We start from the raw sequence: 23,949 nt of genomic DNA, 5'->3' as shown, positions 1-23,949 counted from the left end.
TTAAAAAGGCGGCTTAAATGATAAGCATAGGCTATTAAAAGCCACAAAAAGCAGCATTAATATTTCTATATTATTAATTTCAAGGGACTTATCAATTTCAGTAATATTTTTTTTATTTACACCAAATAATTTCTTACATGTGCATATGCTAAAAAAAGTAGGAGTGGGGGAGAGAATGCTCGAGGAGGACTAAATATATGAGTAAATGTGGCATATTTTTACTTTTTCAACGAATTACCAGAATAGGACTGAATGCAAATGACCGGACTTTTCCACTTAGAGTAAATTATTGATAAGAATATATATTCTTGCAATTACTTTCCCTCTCCTTTATGATAAATAATTTCTTTCAAATTAACAGAATTGCATTTTCATTTTTAATTAACTTTACAGAATTACTGTTTAGGTCCATCATGACGAGCGTGTTTCTTCCGTATCTTTTGTCCATGCTTTTGGGTAGGACTATTGATCTTAGAACTTACACTATTGGTAACAACGTATACGATGATGCAGAATTCGTTCAAGTAAGTTTTATGCTTTTGTTTAAATTTATTTAAGAATTTTTGTATTTTTTTTAATCACTGAACAAAATTATAATTTATCTGAGCATTATGTTTTAAAGCTATATGGATGCATGTAATGTAAACAATGATGAAAAAAGTGCATTCAATAACAGGCTGGTTCTTTGTCTGATTATGTTTGAAATTCAAATTAATATTTATGTTGCTTGATTTTATGAGTTATTTTTCAGCTTTAAAACTGCCATGTGTTTCTCACTTCTTTGGATTCCGTTATACCACGCTATAGTATTACAATATTATTAATCCTCTGTACGACCTTGTTCACGGTCAATTTTCAAAGCTGTTTTCAGTTTTGCAGTAGATCTCAAATTTGCAATTTTAACTCAACTGCAAATTCTAAGATGTTTCCAAGTTTAAGAGTAGAAGATTTTAAATCCATTTTTACAAGTTACAAAAGTATCTTGCATGGATAGTGTTAGGCAATAGAGTGTTTTAAAAGCAATGTACTTAATAACTGATATATCGTTATTTTATTTTTCAATAATGCATCTACTTCCCATAATTTATGACATATCTAATCGATAACTTTTATAAACGCACTTAAAGTTATTAAAAAGCACTTTATTAGTATATTTTATCAAATATATTTTTAACTCCCTTTAATGAGACTAATCTCGGATGCGTACTATTTCGGTCTTCTGCAGAAGGTCTTCTGATTTGCTAAGCGATATTCAGAGTAGATGTCAATTATGTTCTCAAATGTACTGGAACTTCAAGAGGGGTAACCGTTTTTGTGAAAAGGAAAATTCACTATGTTATGCACTTGATTTAAAGAATGATAGTATATCAAATGATCGTGTTCTGAAAATTTTGTTGTTACCCATGAAAAGTATGTGCACTGTGTTATATACTTGATTTAAAGAGTATATCCAATGATCCGTGTCCTGAAAATGATATTTTTACACATGTAATAATATGTGTGCACCTTTTCTCCTTTAAACCTGAACGGATAAAAAAAAAAGGGGGGGGAGGTTGGAGAATTTCGTATCTAAAACTTTTAAACTTTTGTAGTGAAATTGTATTCTTATCATTGGTATGAACACTGTTAAATTTCTGTTTTAGATTAATTTAATTTAAGCATTTATGTGCATATTAAGGAAGAAAATCTTAAGCTTCCTTCTTAATAAGGACAGACTGATTAAACCTGTATTGAAGCAATAGACAATAAAAGATTTTCCTTTCCAATTCATTCCGTAATTCGTTGTAAATAATAAATTATAAACTTTTATCAATGGCATTAGTTGGTTGGCATGTACTGTAACTAATGCTGGCACATATGAAGGGAAAAATGTTGGAAGAATTTAGGACAGCCGCATCAATGAAACTGCTGTTTCCATACTCAAACTCAAGTAATGCGGGCTGCTATTTTTCTTTGTAGCGGATAAATTTAAATAACATTTAAAACCAACTCCGGAGCAATTTGAATTATATATTCCTGATCTGAATTACATGTTTCAATGAGTGTTAAAATGTTTCTTTGATTTCTTCATGTTGGATGAGAGAATATTCCATTTTCTTTTTCTGAATACCTGTTAGAGTAAGTATTAGTTATCAGTAATATAACATCACAAACAGCATAATCAGTTTTCTTAAATAGTTACTTTTAATCATGTCCCATTTACGCTGAAATACTGCTGTATATTGAATTTTAAAACGATAAATTTAAAATGGAAAATTAATTTTATTACTGTATTCTAAAAACTGTAGTTTGGCTTCTCAGTGATAATTATTCGGTACTGAGGTGCATCATAGTACATAATGTTAGTATTTTTTACTAATTACCCTAGCGCCTCAAATGCTTATAAAATTATGAGTTAAATAGTAGGGATCATTTCTAGGATGACCACAAACGTTTTAAATTACTTTGGTCATCTGTGTCATTATTTTGATCATCTCGAAGAAGTGGTGTTTCAATACAGACATAGACAGTGTACTCTCGATTATCCGACTGCGGATTATCCATGCATGACGATATCCACTCTCGCACGCATAGCTTGGCTGAAGGTAAAACCAATATTTCTAGTTCGATCATAGAGAAAGATTCTTCTTAAACTAAAATCGAGTATTTATCTAATTGTAAAGAAGTCAAAGCAATAACTGAAGTTGTATGAATTGAAAAAAAACTGAAAACATAGAATTCTTCGGAAATATCGATCGAGAAACAACCGAGGAATGATTCGATGATGGTTTGACTGAGTCTGACTTTCAAAGTTTGAGGGATGCTGATATCGTTTCAAATGTCAGGAGAACAGAAGAGGCGGAGAGTGATACTGAAAATACAAGTGAAGGCGATACTAGCAATTACATTAGTCTCAAAACAGCAATGACAATTCGTTGAAACTGTACTGGGCTTTGTTGACCAAAGGGGATTTGAATACAGTAATGAAATAACTCTTCGAAATATGCATAACGAAATTCGATAACTCATTAAACTTTCTCAAAACCAAAATATAATTACTGTTTTTTTAAGAAATAAGTACGTAAAATAACACATAAATACATACAATGCATGAAAACTGATAGACTAAATTGTCCGTGTTTTTCAGTTATTCGTGACCTGTTTCCATGGAATTAGTCAGGATAATCGAGAATACACCTTATTTACATTTTCAGAAATATGGATTACCTCTTTTCTAATTGTATTTTGTCAATTACAGGAATAAGAGGCATTACAAATTACGTAAATTAAATGCATTATAAATTACTTGATTCATTAAAGATATGTATTATAAAATGTAAATTAAAGACGTAAGTTATTAAGAAATACGTACACTGTTTCAAAGCACTCAGTTTGTTGAGCAGAGTATAATTATTATGTTGATCTTATGCCAACTCGATTGGCAGACTGCTAAGATTTAGTAATTCGACTTGTCGGATGGATAATAAATGAAAGATGCTTTGTGGAATGTCAGCCCTGTCAGATCTCTTGGATGATTATAATGCTCCAGTAACAAAAACCTCATGTAACGGTAATAAAAATTTAGAAGACTATGATTTTACTGATTTTAAAACTCTCCTCATAGCACAAAATAAGAGAACAAGAAAATTTGACCTACCATATACAAACAGAATATTTTATCTAAATATAACTTATATTTTTCAAATACTACATACATTATGTCCCATATATCGAACATATCTTTTGTTTCTATTTTGGCTGAACGTAAGAGTTTTCTAAATAGTGCTCAAATATCCATTATACCATACAAACTCTGCTGTCCGTTTATTTCTAGGAATATGGAGAAGGGTCAGAATAAATAACTAGCAAACAGAAACCGTTTGAAGGATTCAGTCTCACTCGATCCTAAATCTCAAGTAAAGTTCCCGAAGCTCATTTTGGCCACAGTCTTCGAGAAGGAGGGAGAGAAGCTCTATTTCATGGTAATCCACTCCGTGTCATTAGAAAGCCGGAGCTCATCAAGCGAGAGTCAACCTGCCAGTAATTGGAGGACAGTGAGTCCGGCAGGAACAATCCAGCGACGGTCAGTCGCGTAGTACGTCGATTTCACTATTGGACTAATTAGCATTAGGGACTGCATCGGCTTACTTTGCTTGTGCACACTGCATGCTCTTCATATATATGATGGCTGGAAAATGTAACTAATACGTGGAGATCGGATTGGCTTTGCATTGCCGCAATTCATTTAAGCCCCCACAGACTCACTTTTGGGTACATCATGTCAAGATTTACGGCTAATGAGAGGATAGTGATTTTAAGTCTTACTTTTAGAATCGTGTGTTATAGGTTATATTTGCTTCTGGGAGTTACAAAATTTAAATGCTACTTAGGAAACTTTAAGCATAAGATCAAAACTGCAGAGGATTATTATTTACTTAAATTAATACTGCAAAATTGATTTTCAGATTTAAACGAGAAATATTAATTTCATGTAACATGCCTATTATAGTTAGATGCTAGTCTAATGATCTGTCTGAGACATTTTTTTCTCATTTTAGTACTTTTTGTGCTGTTGTTTTGCGCGTTTGTGATGTGTTTATGTTTCGTGCTATGTTTTTGTGCTTTTTAATGAGGTGTCCACTTATTTTCAAGTATGTATATGATATGAGTGGGAAATTCTAAAGTCAGGAATTAGGTTTCCTTTTTTTATCGGTATGCGCTATCTTAAAATTTTTTAAACTAATTACTAAATTTGTGATGGCATGATATTTTCTATTTCAATGTGGGCGAAATGTGTTTGTTTAAGTTCTTAATACCTTCATAAGAATATTCAATTAATAATATATCACTAAGCTAATAATTCCAAATGAGGATGTCAGTTACATTTTTAAAGCGAATCTTTCAGTATCCGCTCATCTACAGTCTTTCAATGAACCGTTTTATATTTAACTATTCCAGGACTGCAAAGTTTCATAGAACATTTTTAAAATTTTCTCAGCTAATTACTCAAATCTTTAACAATAACGAATAGCTAGAATTGGCAATGCTTAAGCAGATCTAAATCAATCTCAGTTTTGGGATAGTGAAATGTCGCGACTGCCTACCACCTTTCGCTAATATTTGTCAAATTCGTTTGTTGAAATTTAGTCATGTTACCATGTTTTCAATATTTCAATTAGTATAGGCTATGCAAAAATAGATTCGTAGATAAAGCATGCACTTCTCGAGTGGACCGAATTCGTCTCTGAAAGATGTATGATACGGTTCAGATTCAGATTCACGATAGTGTTGTCTACAGAAGAGTATATTATTCATAGGTCAATTTCTCCTAATATGAAGGTCACTTCGAAATTTTTGAAATATAGCGAAATGGTATAATTTGTACTTACCAAAACTTAGGTGCTTTCAAACTAGTCTCATTCAATATCAATACGCTTTTGTAGGTGTATTTTACGAAGATTAAATGCTTAAAACTATCCATTTCTTGAAACCGATGAAAAATATGCTTTTTCTTCAGTCTCATTTTCGAAATGAAAAGTACGTCACCCTACGGCCCCGTAACTTTCGTTTTATATTTAAAAAAAAAAAAAAAAAAAAAACGCATAAGGAGAATAGAATTGCGTCTATCACTTTGATTTTTTTTCCAAGAAATTCAACCGTTAGTCTTGTTGATAGGATGCATTATCATAGTCAATCATGAGTCCTCTAATATCTGTTTCTTAAAGAATTTCTAAAAGATATTTAACTGTAATCCTCTTCTGTCCTTCTAATTTGATGGCTGTCACAAGTACTGTAATTTTGAAGAAAACGACATATATTACTTTTTTTATTGATTGTTGTCCTTTCGTCAAGAGCTCATCTTCAGTGACCCCTATTTCACTTTCTTGATGTGTTGGATCGTTAAAATACGGTACACGCGTTTTATTACCAGTTAGGAGTTTTAGAAAAAAGGCGGTATCCATCAGCATCAAGTAATTATTACTAATTCTAGCATGCTTCGCGTTTTGGTGTTCTGTTAATTGACGGGGGAGAAAATGACAAAGTAATTTTTCATGTTCTCCAAAAATAATCTTATGCATAGCTACGGATCCAGTGTCAATTTCCTTCTGTATCATTACAGCAATTATCACTAATTAACATTTTTCATATGGCCGACACATCTTCTGGGACTACAGCTGATAAAGTTTTTCCTGTGTATTATTCCTCGAAGAGATAACTGAAAATACTCTACAAAATTCTTTAAACCGCCTAAATACAGTAGCACGAGATAGAGCTTCATTTCTATGTGCTAACTGTAGATGTTGAAGGCATAACCAAACTTTAAAATCATAGAAAATTATAGCCCGATATAGCTCTCGAGTAATCTTGATTTTCTTTTTTTTTCATTCCATTTGTTTCATTCTTTTTTTAATTGATTGCGCGATAGATACCATATTGCATTTGTTAACACAAATTACCATCTATGTTAACAAAAGAGTTCAAATTTGCCCATTGCGTTATGCTCATACACCCCACCATAAAGAAAAGATGAAAGTTTACTCCAACAGACTTTCTATTCATCCTTAAATCATAAATATGAATTTTAGCTACCATTTAAATTAAAACTTATTCTTACGAAAGCTAGATCTTAGTGTTCTAAGAAAGTTTCGTCTTTTTCATATATTTCTTTTTAACTAAATTGAAAATAATTACTCAAAATTTAAACATAAGATAAAACATTTATTTAACAGTACTGTCCCTTAAATTACGAAACAAAAGTTTTAAACTTAGCGAACTCCTCTAGCGGGAGATAAATTTACAATGAAATAAGAGCCTTTTGTTTTCCGTAGAGAGGAATTATTTAAAACTTGAATACGGCTAAAATAACCGTCCCACAAAATGTAAATTTAAATGCTGATTTCCACTTTATCACTCCTGATATTGATCATTAAATATATGGTCGAATTAATCGCAAACTCGAGTAACTCCCCTACAATCGGGATAAATTTCATTCACTGTAAAAAAAAATCTGTAAGGTTACTAAGAAAACTCATGGAAACTGGGATGCCATGGGTTATTTGAGTAACAGAAACAGGTGTTTTCTTTGTAACGTTACAAGAGTTTTGCCTGTAATGGTTACAGATCTTTTTCTTGTAATATCACAGCATATAGTTATGTAAGTAGAACATATTTTTCTCATGTAAATTCCCAAATGATATATCTGTAATGGTTACAGATTATTTGCGTGTAATATTACAGCAAATAATTATGTAAAAAGAACATGTTTTTTCATGTAAAATCTCAACAGATATATCTGTAACCGTTACAGGTTATTTGCTTGTATTATTATAGCAAGTTATTATGTGAGTAGAAGATACTTTTCTTACATAAAATTCCAATGGTTGTATCTGTAAAGGTTTCAGATTATTTCCTTCTAATATCCCATTAAGTAATTATGTGTGTAGAATATATTTTTCATAGATAATACTAAAGGATATGTCTATAAAAGTAATAGATTTTTTTGTCTAAAATGATGCTTATTATAATAAAATATACTGAAATCAAGATGTTTTGAGTAAAACAATATCTGCATGTGTATATCATTATACAGATATATGCAAGTGAAGCATAATAGTTTGGCTTTTTAAATTAGTCAATTTGACCTCATAGCATTAATTTAAAAGATGCACTTTCAACAGCAATGTTCTTTTTTCAAAAAGTAACATTAGTCTGTTGCAGAGTATTTTTGTTTTATGAAGAGAAACTTATGTCTGATATTATTGAAAGGCCTTTCATATTATCATTTTGATTAATTTAAAAGTTCAAATTGATATGCTACTCCTTATATTTGCCCTGTAAAATAGCTGAAAAAAATAGTATGTTTTATTTGCATGTTTTAGTGTCAGTTAATAAGATATGTTCTAGAACTTTCTTTTTAGTAATTTTAGCTAAAATAGACACATGTCGCTTTAGATTTAACTTTAGAGTAAACGTGTTGCATGTTGATATGATCATATTATTACAGTAAAAGACATTTTGTGAAATATTTCTATGAAGAACTCAGAACAGCTGTTCTTCATATTTCAAAAATATATTCTCTCCTTCTAAAAATGACATTTAGTAAATTAAAGAATTCAACATAGCAATGAACTTCATTTTGTTACTACAAGGAATTCAAATTTTGTTCATACGCTTGAATTACAACGTCTAACTAATTTTTTTATTCTTATCTGCACTCAGTGTTTGTCAACAGTCTGCTATTGTTTGAAATAATGCATAACTTTTTTACTTACCTTCAAATAATTTCCTTTGAATTAACAGATAGAAGTCTTTCATTAAAAACCTAATGTCATGCTTTTTCAATAAGCATAAAACTTTGCCAACTGACCTTAATTTTTAAAGCCTTGTTTCCCTTAAAATTCTTAATACAACTATGCCTTTAAGAAATTTATTTCTAAAATTAATACTTCAGTTTAGCTTAAAATTTAATGCATTTTAATTTTACCTATAATTTTTTACAAACATAATATGTAATAAATCTAAGCTTAATATTTACCATTTCGAAAGTGATACTAAAAAGTATTCCTAGTTATTATAAATTTCGAGATTCGCATACAAAATTGTGAAATAAACATGTGACAACAGAAAACAAACTTTATGCTCTCTCTATATTACAGCATGTTAATTAAGAAGTTTATTGAATTTATAATTTTATTGTGAAACACTATGAAGCAAATGATATGCTAATTAAAATACAGAAGTAAAAATAATTTATTAATTCATAAACTTTACATAAAACCTGAAAAAAAGAATTAATTAAAAAATAACATAATATAATTTAATAAACATTTCATAAAAAATCGTTTCGACTGCTTGGAAAAAATGAATGGTTTTTCTCCTCTTTGTAAACCATGTCTCCTAAATAAAGAAAAAAACATTTCTTTTAAAATCATAATCATGCTCTTAAAAAGCTTATAAAAATTATTTTAATAGATGTTTTAAACATGTGCTTATATAACACTTTTAATCATATTTCTTTATAATATCTTAATTAATTAAGAACAGCTTAAATTCTTTAAAAAATTGGATTACAGTGAACCGTCTCATTACGACAAGCTACCTCAGTCAATCACTTTTTAAATTTAACCAGCATTCTTCATAAAATAACTAATTAGTAAACATAACTTCTCTAGGATGCCCACTATCATTTAAAGATAAAAATTTTCAGGAATCACGTATAGCTAGCTTAGAGAAGGTTCATTGTACAAAAACAGCCAATATTCAAATATTTTCATAAATGAAGCCACCATAGTTATTAAATATAATATACAGTATACTTACATTCAGAATTCAGAACTTGAATAAATTTCTCGAACTGTTTTAGCATTCGAAAAATATTATATTTATTACCTTAAATTTCTAAAACAATATTACATATTCGTCCAAAGGAATCACTGGGACTCGGACAACATTTTCCCCCTAGCTTTCTTTTAGCACAGGATTCTGAATATGTTTTAAAGATTTGTAATAATGTTTGTCTTCCTTAAGGCGCTCACAAAACAAGTTACCCTAAATGTTTTGTCCGCATAGTGGTCATTTTCATCTTACTAACTGATTTGCTAGTGGATTTTGGGTGCATGGCCTATCATTGATGAAACAATAATAGTGAACAGCTTCAAGAAAATGGGGATATCTAATGCTCTTGATGCCATATTCCCACTTATTTTTACTAATTTTATCTTCTGAAAATTAATAGGGAAAAATTAAACGAATAATTTAATTTCCAAAGGACAGAGTCACAGTAGGAATATAACAAATGAAAAGTAATCATGGATAAACTACTACTATCACAATATTATTTATTTAAAAGAAACCTCTATTTCAATAAGAATACACATAATTGCAACATCTAATAAGTTATCTCATTTCTTCTTTATAATTTGAACTTCTGTCATTCTCATTGTTGTTCTTGCAAATCCTTAGGCCTCAGATCATACATAAATAATTAGAGAAGGTTGTGGTCTGATGCTTGCTAGGGTGAACATTCAGCTGATATGGCAAAATTGCACAGTGAATGGCAGTTGGTATTTGCTTTCACTATCATAGATCATTGTTTGTATTTGCTTCATTAAAAATTCATTATTATTTAATTTTAATACAACATACAGATACAGAGTTGTTTTAAATTCCAATAAACAATAATAATTTATTTTTAAGAAAACTTATTTTATGATTTATATATTATATTACATGAATAAGAGAAATATTTGTCAAGAAATGTATTAAACTTGTATTAGCAGATTCATGCTATCCTAGTAACAAGATTATCATACTTCAAAACTGTATTAAAAACTGGGCAAAATAAAATCAACATAAATTCTACATTAAATGTTTAAAAACTTATAAGAATGCAATGGTAGTTATATATACAATATGTTGTCATTTATAAAATATTAATGAAATGATATTTTTGGAAATAATGCACAAAATTTTAGTTTTGTTTTATAATTAGTTTAACGAATTGTTAGAAAAATATTTTAGGTCATTTCCATTTTTCCCCTGTTGATATTGGTACATTAAAATATATGGAATAATTAAGTTGCATCTAGTTAGTAAAACAAAACATTACGAAAAGTATGATACGGCATATTTTTAATCAATATAATTACTTCATTTTGGAGTTATAATATTTTCGTAAGAAATTAATACCACTGAAAAAAGTATTATTACACTAAAGGAATAAACGAGATTCTCGACCGCGTTGTTTAAGTTTTTGTAATTTTACTTCATAACACACTCGTACATAAACATATTAGACTGAATTATAAACCAGGTATAACTAATCAGATAATCCTAGAAAAAGAATAAATTAAACCTTGTAAGCAAAAAAATATATACATTACATTCAGAATTCTAAATGTTTATATAAACGTTTCTCGCAAGGCCTGCCGGGAAAAAGATGTCAAATGTTCTTTGGTCAGACGATTGGAAAAGAACGCTAAAATGGTTAGTTTTGTTTTCAACAACCACATTATCATTTCAATTATATACCACAAGCAGTGATTAAATTTTGGAATAATTAGTTTTAAATAATAATACGGGCAATTTAAGGCGTAATTTATCGGATGCACAATGACAAAATACTACTATTAGATCTGCATTTGGAATAAATATTTTGCACTCTTTCAACTCATTAGACATTACGAACACTGATATTAATTAATCGCAAAGCTTAAACGTTTAAATACTTACTCACTACATATAACAGTGCAAAGTGCATGAGAATAATCTGCATAAAATGAACAATAAATATTTCAAGTAGTAATTGTTAACATTTTCTTACTTACCTGCGCTATACAACCAACATGCATTCAGCCATGTTTTTTTCTGCAACTAGCTTTCAAACACTTTTCTCCTGATTGGCTAATTTCCAGTCAGTCACGTGATTCTTCCGCGCGGCTACTGAAACATTATCTGTAATGTTACAAGCAAATCAGATGTTACCGCTACAGTTTGCTTTCAACCTGTTACCATTACAGGAAATTCTTCTGTAACTTTTTGAGTTCTGTAACTTTACAAAACTTTTGCCTGTAAAGAGCGAACTTTTTTTTTACAGTGTTAGACACAGCCATGATGAAAGGGGTTAAATCATAAGAGAAGGACAGAGTTGCACATCATTGCGTAGAGTCGATACCAACACCAGATCAACAAAAGTATACCACATACACTAAGTATCGGCCTACGATCAGCACGATAAAAAACAAATTTTGATAATTATATTGTAACTAAGAAGGAGATAAATGTACATTTATATCTCCACAATGTCGTCACGAGTATGGGATCTGCCGGTATACTATGGCTATGACTTACGATCGATGTAGATACAGGATAGACACTGGCGTAGAGTCGACACTGGCACAGCATTAAACAAGGCTTATAATTAGTAGCACTGCATACTTAAGAGGGGAAAGAATTTGTTTAAATTACGTTTTTTAGCGACCTGGATAAGATCGAACAGCGGTGAGGTCGACACTAGCTTAGGTGTGAAATCAGTTTCCGAATTGCGTGTCGAGCTTGTGCCTCATTCCCAGATGAAGTAGCGTTCAAAAATTCTTAACCCTCTATCAGGCTGCTCAAATATAAAACAAATGCCTTCTAACAAGCCTAATTTGCATTTTATGGAAAAAAAGTAATGAAACAGTAAAACTGACAGAAAACAACAATTTAAATAAATCGAGTTCGAAACTAAAACTCTGCATATTTACATGATTCAAGAGAATATTTAATTCATGATATTTGATTTAAATTTTGATAACTGTCAACTCTATGTTGATACCTTCCCATTATGGCGTTACGTACTCTCGGAGTCCAGAAATTATACACATTTTACGGGTTTTCAATCTGTGCAGGCAAGCCTCCACATTTATTCAACATTCAAAATTTAACTTTACGCATTTTGTGCACGAAAAGCTAGGACTCAAAATGGTAGGACTGATTCTTACTGCTTCAGTAGTTTGCCGTTAATTGTCTTCTGTCTGGATATGTTTTCTTGATTTATACTAGTATTAATTTAAAATTTCACGATGTCAAGATAATAATAAGTTTCTCGTAATTCACATTATTTGAAGTGTCATCCTTTGGGGTAAGTTACTCTTTAATTCCATATTTTCTTTTAGACCACACACTTCTATCACATTTGACACCCATTTATTATTACACAATCCAATCCAGACAATGTTGCAGCTTCGCGTACAGATGCTGGAATTGCAAACTAATCAGTATATTGTAAATTAACAACAAGTAGCTTTCAAAAAGAATTTCAATTGTTTATTTTGTATTATTTTTAGTTGTAATCAATTTTTTTTAGTTGTATCTCTTTTCCATAGTAAGCATTAGCGAAAGGCGGTATTTCGCAGGTGAGAACTTGTGAAAACGTTTTCAATCTCCTTCCTTCGGCATGAACTATTCCTTTTTGTAAAACGGTAATTTATATCAAGGGATGATGACCACTGCCTCTTATGCCATTTGCATACCATTCAAATACTTTATGATTCCTCAATGTAAAATTAGAGAAAAATGACGGGACATGAACATCGTGAGCCTGAGAAAGTTCAGTTTATGATCAGAGTATTTACTACAAAGTGATCATCTGTTATATTCCTCCTTCTAGGACTTCTGTGTTTCCCAGCATACTGCATAGTGTCTCATATTTATCCAGGACACTGTAATCGGATTACTTAGGTAGCCATGTTAACACCCTAAATTCAGATAAGTGTTTCTCTAATCATAATTTGACGTCTTAAGAAATACAAGCCAAATCCATTAGAAAGAACATAGGAAATGAAAACCACTGAACACTGGTAGTGCGGTCCGTGGTTCGAGTACCGGCGAACGGACAGGCTGCATAGGTATTTTTGTGGTTTACATCATATGTAATTTGGATAGGAGCCAGTTTCTTTTAAGAAAATCCTCCACAGGGCATCCCTTACTTTCTGTGTCGTGCCAGATCGTGGAGCGGTTAATACTTTCTTTACTTTGTACAAGGAAGTAGTAAAAATAGCTGAAACGAAATCGAACATTTCTAGCGATGTGTCCTAATTATCTAATTAACGTAATAAATAATATTTTCATCAGGGTAATTTGGTATATTTCAGTTAATCATTTAATTTATTAAGAATATTATAATAGGCGTATCTTGCTGGATACTAGGGTAGTATAGATTGCAATTGTGTTGTGTTGACGATGCAGTGGTTTCAAACTGAAGTCGCACTCGGGGTAAAAGCGCAATTTTAACTCAGCTGACGGACTTAATTTTTGTTCTTTTTGTTCTTTTTTTTTTTTTTTTATCAAAATGAAAAGTTTTGTTTAAGTTAAAATGAAAGGAAATGTTTAATGAAAAGTTAAAAGTTTTGTTTGAAAACTTTTAACTGAAGAAATTAAATTTTTTTTTACTGAATACTTATCAAAGAATACATAAATAATATTGTTACGAATTTGCTATTTAAAAAGCTAATGTTAGTTCAATTATAAATTAAATGGTTTTATTTCTCGCGCAGTGCAGCGCGTGACGAATATTAAAAGAAAGCTAAGCCGGAAAAATTAAAAATACAAGAGCGCGTGCGTTAAATAAATAAATATCTCTTTTTGATTTCGAGAAAGTACTGGAAAATTCTAGCGCGTGATTTTAAAATCTTATAAAAGGAGGAAAACATCTCAGTTCGTAGTAGTTGCTTGCTTAGTTTGTTGTTGTTTAGAAAACTGCTCTTGTTAATTGTAGCGAATTCGCGGATTAGCGTTCTTTAGCTGTTTTGAATTACGTTCTATTGGATATTTGAGTAGTTAAAAGATAACTACTGTGAGATATTGTAATACTGCATGATAATTTGAGAAAATTTAAGCATTTTTGTTGTGATAATAATAAATTTTTGTTCATTTTTCATCGGACTTGTGCATTCATTTCATAACGAACCCGTACGCACGCAACAATATTAATAATGACGGAAAGGAAAAATTCCAATTAATATTTATTTTCTGTCTGAAATATAGAGGCTGGGATCTACAAGAAATTTTTGTTGGTTACACTTTGCAAGTCAAGGGTGTTGATAGCTAATTATTAAATTTTCAGACTGACATATATTTCAAGTAATTCTAATAAGTTACTGTGTTGAATCAATGATTAAACAACTTGTTTAAACTAAAAATATGCAAATTACAAGATATTTTTAAGTGAAACAAAATTTAAGAATAACTAATGACAAATTTATTTTATTTATTAAATTTTTCTTTGATGTGCACAGAAAAATACATGCATTTGTATGTAGATAATTATAAACTTTTTTATTTCTTATCACATCTTTCAGCTACAGCTTCTCCTGGCGTTTCAATTTCGACAAAATTTTTAGCTTGGAGGAAAATTACTAGAAACTCTTTATCGCAAATTAGTGCTGGACGTTTTTTAAGGCTTATCAATTTTCATAATAATAAACCTTAAAAATAATAATTTTCATTATTATTATTATTAATAATAATTTTCATAATAATTAATAATTATTAATTTTCATAATAATAGGAGGCAGGGAACTGTTCCATATAAATGTTGTTGTTACATATTGATTATTGCAAAGATTAAGCATTACACAAGCTCAAGTATTACACAAGAACAATGTAAATAATAAAAAAGAACATATAAATATAAATGTATTTCCAAACAAAACGCTTATATCTAAACTTCGTAACTCAGCGTATTCATCTTTGAAGCAGTAAGAAAAAATTTGAATCAAATCTCTACCTTCAAATCTTAGATGAGATTTATACGACAGTGTAAATTAAATAGCTCTATTTAAAGATTTTCTGAGGCGTTATTCACGTTCATTTTTAATGGTAATGAAAATAATAAAAAAATGAAAACCTGTACTCAAAACATTAAAATCTTAAGCCTTTCCTGAAATTCTTGCCATAATAATTAATACCGTATCAATGCGAATTAAATGACAGAAAATGTATTCTCGGACCGACAAAATTGCTTTGAGGACAGCCAGTTTGAGACCACTGCCTTGATACATGTTGTTTAGACCACTTAGTACATGCTTTGAACGACTAATCGAGTGTCTTTGAAAAAGAATCATGAATTGCAATGAAAGGGGCTTAATCGCTTTCTAAGGTCATGGTGCTTTACTTTTAAAATGAAATTAATAAGATTTAATAAAATAAAGTAAGAGTAAAATAGTTTATTGATTTATGTCTAGTGCTGCCATCTATTGCCAACTTCTAAAGATATACTTGTTCACTTTACAGGAATCAATGTATTTCTTAAATACATCATATCAGGTGATACAAGAAGATGTATTCCCTTATAATTATTTTGGCCTACCAATTGATATAGTTCTTCGGATCAAAGCCAACTTTTTGACTTCTAATTCTGGTGCAATGGGCTTAGATGGAGTGCTGAAAGATACATCATGGAAGTATAACAGTGTTGTTGTACCAGTGACAACAATATATCAAACGGTAAAGTATCCAGATTTTTTCAAAGAGTAAGTCATCAAAACTTCAGGTGTTTCTGTTAAATAATGTGTCTGGTGTTTCTGCCTTCTGTTACAAAGGCAGTTTACATTATAAGATATAATTTTTGGCATTTAGCTGTAGTCTTCTGTTTATCTATTTTACTTATCTATTTTAGTTATGTACTTTTGAGATTAATTCAAAGGAAAAAAAAAATAGATAAATATGTTTGAAAATGCACATACAATTTTTAATAACTTGAAACGACTGACGCTTTTAGGATGTCCTAAAATATGCATGACTCTAGAAATAAAGAATTTAAGAAATTTTGGATAATGATAAATTTAACGGCAATAAAAATTCAAGCCAAAGCTCGTAATTGATTTCTGCTTTAAAATATTTTAACCAAAACAAAAAACTTTTCACACATAGTAACAGAAAATTTCCATTTGCAACGAATAGAATTTTATGATATTTGGGCACTTTTATGTTAAAATTATAAAAAATTCATTGCTTATCCATAATTAATGTTTGAAATAACTTTAACGTAAGAGCATAGCTATTTCACAGAGCAGGAGAACAAAATAATTTTCAGGCTAATTATTTTCATGAAGACTGCAATTTTCTTTACTTTTGTAACTTGTTTTTTAAATTTGCACTGTAATTTGTTCTAAACATTTTTCATGGCTGTTTATACAGATGTCTCAAACTTTTCAACAAATTTAGTAATAGGAATTCGTAAAAAATGGATATTTAATGAAAATGATCCAAAAACAGAATGATAATTCTTGAATGAGGACAAAAAAATTCTATACAAAGCATGATCTTAAAAGTACTTTTTAATAACTTTAATAAAATTTTAATCCTAAAAGTACTTTTTAAAAAAGACCTAAAATACTTTTTAATAAACTACCTAAAATACTTTTTATTAATATCGCGTTTAGATTTAACATCGCTCTCACTCGGCTATGTTTCAAATACGTTATCATTATCTCTTAAGAAATACAGGGTGGTTATAAAAAACGTCTACGGTACATGAAACGTTAGTGGCCTATCCGCTCAACCAATCGAAATGAAAATTCATATTCTTTGCAAGTAGGCCGTTTATGGTTTTCAATTCGCTGATCAATTTGTGCAGGAAAAAAGAAAGGTTTTGCAACTGGAAAATTTAGAAATGTTTTCACTATAACTGTGAGAGCTCTGTTGTTTCAAATCATCAGAATCTCGAGAGCATAGCTTCAAATAACAGTATCTGAAATTTTATTTTTATTGGTTGAGCGAATAGGGCGCTGGAGGTTCATATATCGGGGAAGTTATTTTATGCTGGCTCTGTACTACCTTAGTTTGGAGCAATTTGTTAAGCAAAACCTAGCCTAGTCATTTGTTAAGCCATTTGTTAAGCATTTGTTAAGCAAAAGACAGGTTATTTGCTTCATTTAATCTATAACTCCAATTAGATAGTTTAATCTTTAGCTGAAATTAAAAGCACTCCTGCAGACAGCTATCATCATGATTTCTCTGAAATAAATCACGCCTCAGTAGCGTAGTTACGAGTAAAATATTAAAATTATAAATCCAATTTCCTGCCTTTTCTTTCTTTCCTTTTTTTTTTAAAAATTATTTTGAATTTTTTGGCAAGGAAGAGTATTGTAGCCAAATGAAAGATAACAAAACAGCACAACTAAAATATTAGTTTCTAGTTCAAAATGAAATGAAAAGTTCGTGACTTCACAAAACTGGTCGATAACGACTTTACTTCAACAAAGCAGAAATGTGAGGGAACCTATGTGACAAATGCATGTGAACTGGGATAGTTAACAGCTAAATGTAACATTTCATACAACTAAGAAAAAAAGCAGAGAATTATAAAAAAAGGGAATAATTTTATTTGTTTTATTATCATATTTACCACATAATTTCTTTATTTGATCTACACATCTACTTACAAATTCATACAACTTTATCAAATATATGTAAGTACAATGCACAAAATATAATAATTAATTAAAAAAAAGAAGAAAATTGAAAAATTAGGATTGATCTCCTAGATTATCATTTGCAAGATTTAAATTTTAGTAATTGAAAATTTACAGTTATTTTGCTAAAAAAAGTGTTAAATTTGTATCAGATTTAAAAAAAAAACATAAGAAATGAATTACTTTTCGCATAGGCATAAGTTCTTAGAATTATAAGTAATTATTCATATGGGTTTAAAATTAAGTAAGCAGCGGAATCATATTTACTTTTTTTAATGTAAAATAGTCTGGTTGACAGAAGTTGAGTGGAATTATGCAATCGAGTTAATAGCTCTAGTTAAATGAGTTACAGTAAGATTTTATTACGCAGTAATTGCATTTAGAATTGCTTAAAACTTACTCTTAATATCATCCAACCTTATCCTTGAGAATTTTATTTTTGCTTCATCGAGAGCGATGAGTAATACATTGTACTGAATTTAGCAGAGAAAAATAATCCGATGATCCTCAAAATGCAAGCTTTGTAAGCTGTAAGTAATGAGTCTCCATTTTAAAATTGCAGTGTATCTCCAATAGGACAAACAATTTCTTATCAATGAACTTTATTGCAGTTATTAAATTATGGGGGAGAATTTACTTATGTTATGGAAAATGTTATGTATTAAACTGGTGTGCAAAATTTAAGCAACATTGTAAAAATTTAGCAGATAGCCATGAAATTGCAGAAAAGGTGGTATGGAGATCAGTACAATGAACACGTAAGTCAGTAGAAACGCCATGCGTATGCAAATATCAGGAACGAAACGTCAGAGGCGACGTGAGCGTACACAAAACGCGTGATGTCGGCGCGCGCTGCTCAACAGTAGAATTAAAGGAAGCAAGGAGACGCAATTCGACATATTCGCTGCAAGTGTTACTGAGTCAGTTCGTGAAATATGGCTAGAAGAAATCTCCTGGTCGACTTCACACGTGGAAGAATGATCGGAAAGCTGGAGGAGGGGCGTACTGTCACCAGTGTAGCTGCAGAGTTCGGAATCAACAAAAGTGTCGTTTCGCGCGCTTGGAAAGCGTTCCAAACCACAGGAACAGCTGTTAGAAACGTTGGTGGTGGCCACCCGAGGACGACAACTGCAGGGGATAACCGATATATCGTCCTGAAGGCGAAAAGAGGCCGACAGCTGTCAGCAAGCGCCATTGCTCAGCAACTCTGCACAGCAACGGGGCGACAAGTGTCGCGGTTTACTGTGGCCAGACGCCTTCACAAAGGGGGCCTATTTGCCCGCCGTCCTGAGCGCTGCCTCTCGTTGAAAGTTGGCCACCGACGCCACCGTTTACAGTGGTGCAGAGAGCACAAAAACTGGACAACGGATCAATGGAGTCGTGTCCTCTTTTCGGATGAGAGTCGGTTCAGTACCAGAAGCGATTCTCAACGCGTTTTGATTTGGAGAGAGGTCGGGACCCGGTTTTATCCCAGTAACATCAAGGAAAGACACCTTAACGGTGGTCCTGGAGTTCTTGTCTGGGCAGGCATTTTGCTGAATGGGAGAAATGAGCTCCACGTTTTCGACAGAGTGGAGATAGCTATTGTGAGGAGGTACTCCTTCCCCATGTGCGTCTGTTCCGAGGTGCCATTGGCCCAGACTTAATTTTAATGGATGACAATGCACGGCCACATCAGACTCTTGCTGTTACTAGAGCTACTGGATGCTTGAGCTACTGGAAAGTGAAGATATCACTCGAATGGATTGGCCAGCGTACTCCCCAGATTTAAATCCCATCGAACATGTGAGGGATGCTTTGGGGAGACGCATTGCAGCACGTTTACATCCTCCGGAGAACACCCAACAAGTCAAACAGATGTTGATTAAGGAATGGGCACTCCTACCGCAAAAAATGTTGCACTAGCTGGTTCTGAGTATGCGGAAAAGGTGCTAAGCAACCGTTGCAGTGAGAGAAGGGCATATCCCATATTAAGGAACATCTGCTTTCTGTCCTTCCTCTTGGATAGACAATCATGAGTCACGATACTATGCGTTCAATAAAGCTTGTTTTTGCTTAATTCCATACCGTATACATTGTATTCCTTTTTCAGCTCCGATGCTTTCGTCATCCTGTAGGTACACAATACTCTCCTTCATTTCTGCATTTCATGTCTCTCAGTTGATTTCTCGTGGAGTTATGGCAAAAACCTCTGCTGTTGCTTAAGTTTTGCACACTAGTGTATTTTGTTGTGTACAATTATTACGTATTATTTTACTGCGCGTAGGGAATTCTTATTGATTATATTATTTTACTGTGAATAATGAATTTGTAATGTTCTTATTTAGAAATTAATGTTTTATATTTAATTTTGTTTAAACTTTTCGTTTGTTTACGGCAAAGATTTTTATGTTTAGCTGAAGATGAGATATAGGGCGCGGTTGTATTTCCGTTTCTCACGAGGCGGCTTCTTTTGGGGGTCAGGAGTTAGACTGCCAATTTGCAATTTCCTCTTTTCTTTTCGAGGAGTTGACCACATGTTTAGGGTGCAGAGGCGAGAATGTATTTCGGCCTTTCTGAAGTAGAGAACTGGTTGACGTGTTTATTACTTACTGGTGTCGCAAGTTTTACTGAATTATGGGTTGGAAACATTCCTCTGTTGCGCGGTAAAGAAAGGTATGCCATTTTTGTGAAGGATCTGATTTTCTTCAAATTTCGGTCTTTCTTTATCACTTCTGTTTTAGTTGGCTAGAGGGAGTTCAAGTTTTGCTTAAGATTGTCTAATTTTTAATTTTAGAATTATTTGAGCCAATAGTGAATTAGTGGCGTTTACATTGTGTGCGTCAAAAGCCGTTGCACTAAAGCAGGAGGGAGATTTTTGTGATATTTGGTCCAGTTTTGATCTACTTTGAGAGGAGATTAGCTCGGGAACACCTTGTGGGCGACCGCGGTTGCGGTTATTATTGTTTATCTCCGAGGTAATGGTCGCGGAAACCGGTCCGAGCTCGTCGCGGGCTTCCATCTGTTAAACTTCGGTGAAATTGGCTGAAGATCTGGGGCTAGGTCCAGCGTTTTTCCTTGACCGGTAACTTTTGACTGAGAATCATGTCTCTGACAGTTTCCACTTGTGGAAGAGTCTGAATTGCTCGCCATGAATTTCCTGTTTGCTTTGGAAAATACGGGAAGAGGGAAGTCGTCATCTCCTGATGTCTGCCGTGGTCTGTTGTCGCCTGTTGTCCATCTCCTTCTGTTATCTTCAGAGGAACTTCGAAATAAAAGCAAAGGCTGATTTTTTTGAGTTAAATTGCTGCTAGACGGAGGATAATGCTGGAACTATGAGATAATTCCCGTTGTGCTTTGAAATAAAAATTTCCGCTGTGTTTCCCATTGAACAGACTTCAGTATCGGTTTTCCTGACAACGATGAAGTTTCGGCCGTTATTGTTTCGACGATTTGTGACTGTATCCAGGCAGCTCCTTAAGTCCCTCAGACTTGTGTACGCGGATTCTGTTAGTGATTTTTAAAATTTTTCTTTTTCATTTTGGCCTTTATTTTAATAATTAATCATTAGGATTTTGGAAGTGTTAAGTTGTAAAGTCTTAGCCGACATTTTTATATAGATTAAAATTCGAATATTTGCTGTTAATAAATCAAATAATAGTTGAGAAAGTGTTATGAGTAATTAATTGTTGAGAAGGTGTTAGTTTTTTTTTTAATGTTTAATTGTCATGAGCTTAAATTCTTGGGCACATGTTTAAAAGATTAATAACTGTGAGGTGTTTCATTTTATTTTGAATGAATTGAATAATGTTAACAATGAGATTGAAATAATAAATAAATTTTAAAATTATGTTTTGTAGGGGTAGTCTGGCCAGCTATTTTTAATTATAATATTTGGAATATTTAATAAATGTGTTTATTGATTTAATTAGTGTATGATTATTTTAAATTTTGTCTTGTGGTCTATTGTAGGTCACCCATATGATCCTTGCGGAAAATATGGTTATTTTCAATTCGAGCCTGGGTAGTAGAAAAATCAGTTTTTAGAGTTTTGTGACTATACGATCGGCTTAACTAATTTATATGAATTGGTGATTAGAATTCTTTGGTGTGAGATTTATCTTTCCCTGGTGTTTTGAAGAGTTCTGAGTTGTATTTTAAAAGTAAAGTGTTTCAGTGGCTATCTCTAGAGTGGTGCAGATATTTATGTGTTTTAAGAAAGTCAGTGGATCTAGTTTTTTTAGAGATAGATAGCGTGTTACGGAATTGGTTACGGAAATGTATTTTTACATTTTGTCTGATAAATAATCTTTGATTCTAAAAAAACACCAGGGAGGATATTCCTCTTTTTTTTTCCCTTTGATATAACGAGTTAAGTTTTGGTTTTGATTATTTGAGTGTTTAGTTAGTTTTACCTTTAGTTTTTTTTAATGTCGCGGCACCAAGAAGATGTCATTTTAATTGTTTAATTTAAAGGTAAAAATTTAAAGTTACGTTTTTTTTATACGTATCTAGATTCAAGATCACAAAATTTATATTTTTACTACACACATTTATTTAAGCTTTTTAGTAAATTTTCGAATATTTTAACTTCAAAACATTCTATTATATATTCTATTTCAAAAAATATTTTGAAAATATTTTTAAATAGTTTGTGTCACTAGCATGTTTTTTTTTTTTTTTGTTTTTTTGTTTTTTGTTAAGGTTATCCACACTAATAAGGAAGATTCTTTAAGCTATCTAGGCCAAACAGATAAATAAGAAAGTTGTAGAGAAAATTATCATTTAGATATAGTTCTAAAAGAATAAGTTGCAAATAGAAAAGTAACCCCAAATTTAATATAGAGGATTAAAATTTATATGTGCAAAACTAAAATGACACTCATTGCAAACATGGCATATAGTTGAAGAAGTCCATTTCTCCTAGCAAGTTTCCTTGTCCCATGACCAGGATTCCAAGCATGTATAAGAAAACTGTGTAAAAATGAGTTCCATAGTAGTAACGAAATATCTTAAAAGGCGTTCCAAACTAATTCTCACTTAAAATCGCGAAGTTTGTGTGCTGCATAGAATCTGAGAAAACCATGGTATAAAAAGTGAATAACAGCAGGAATCAATATGTGCAACAGAATGCTTTGAGGGGAACTTAAGAATGCGATAATGATGGGGAACAAATCGATATGATGCGACAATTTATTATGCATCATAGTATGTGTATCTTTTAATCACTATTAGAGGGATTAGAAGGTTTCCAGAAAGTTTGGATATGGATGTTTGAGGATTGATTTAGCTCCTGGTAATTGCTTTTTTTTGTAAAATTGAAAGCATGTAGATCACAAACAGCTCAAAAACTGGACGCGGAAATGTTTCTATAAACTGTGTCTTACACGCTTCCTTACACTGGATTGCGAGTCGAATTCTTGCGCTCCTCTGGTTCGTTGAGTTGAAACCTCGAACATCACAGCAAAAGCGTTAAAGTATGAAACACACGTCGTTTTTGCTGAATATTCGCAATTTAATCTCGAGAATAATTCTCAACGTCTTTTAATGTGGATTTGACTTGAGATTTCTTAAAATGACTGTTGATGAAGTAGTGGCTTCTTGGTATGTGGATAGGCATAATAGTGAATGCCCACCAAGCACTACGTGTCTTCTGTTGGATCAATAATTGCATTCGCTTTCAAGCTGAAAACTTACTTCCAGATATATGTACATTTATTGTTGCAGTGGAAAGAAGGTTTCATATTTATTAATGATAAACCTAGCATGCTTGCAGGGCTGTTTATTGAGAATTATCAGCAAGTAAAAAAATGTCTCCCCCAAAACGTATATGAGTCGTGTTAGAGAGATACATAAATCAAACCGCTTTCCTCCACAGTGTACTGTTTCTAAATTTCTGCTCTTTTTTAAGGACAATTGTTTGCTTCTTCTGTGATTAACACTGTCATTATAAATACGGAACGATGTTGTGAAGCCTTCATTTCTACTGTCGATCATAACTCGTATACTTACAGAGGTTACCATTGCAAAGCCT

The 23,949-nt window shown here is 31.8% G+C and overlaps 1 protein-coding gene across 2 annotated transcripts in view; it reads left to right on the top strand.

The window, feature by feature from the left end:
* Window positions 1–23,949, top strand: part of LOC118184897 (uncharacterized) — a 75,133-nt gene that overhangs the window by 10,775 nt on the left and 40,409 nt on the right. Inside the window, exons 2-3 of one of the 2 annotated variants that reach the window (XM_035354623.2) lie at window positions 394–524; window positions 15,754–15,966. In XM_035354623.2, the coding sequence (XP_035210514.1) occupies window positions 414–524; window positions 15,754–15,966 (324 nt within the window). In that variant the 5' untranslated portion in view covers window positions 394–413. The remainder of the gene's footprint in view (window positions 1–393; window positions 525–15,753; window positions 15,967–23,949) is intronic. The other variant, XM_035354624.2, reaches the window with a different exon arrangement.

The sequence above is a fragment of the Stegodyphus dumicola genome, chromosome 5, assembly GCF_044657685.1.
Source record: "Stegodyphus dumicola isolate Sdum_Otavi_A_Nest chromosome 5, ASM4465768v1".
Classification (NCBI taxonomy): Eukaryota; Metazoa; Arthropoda; class Arachnida; order Araneae; family Eresidae; genus Stegodyphus; species Stegodyphus dumicola.
This window is presented reverse-complemented; position numbering and strand designations above follow the sequence as displayed.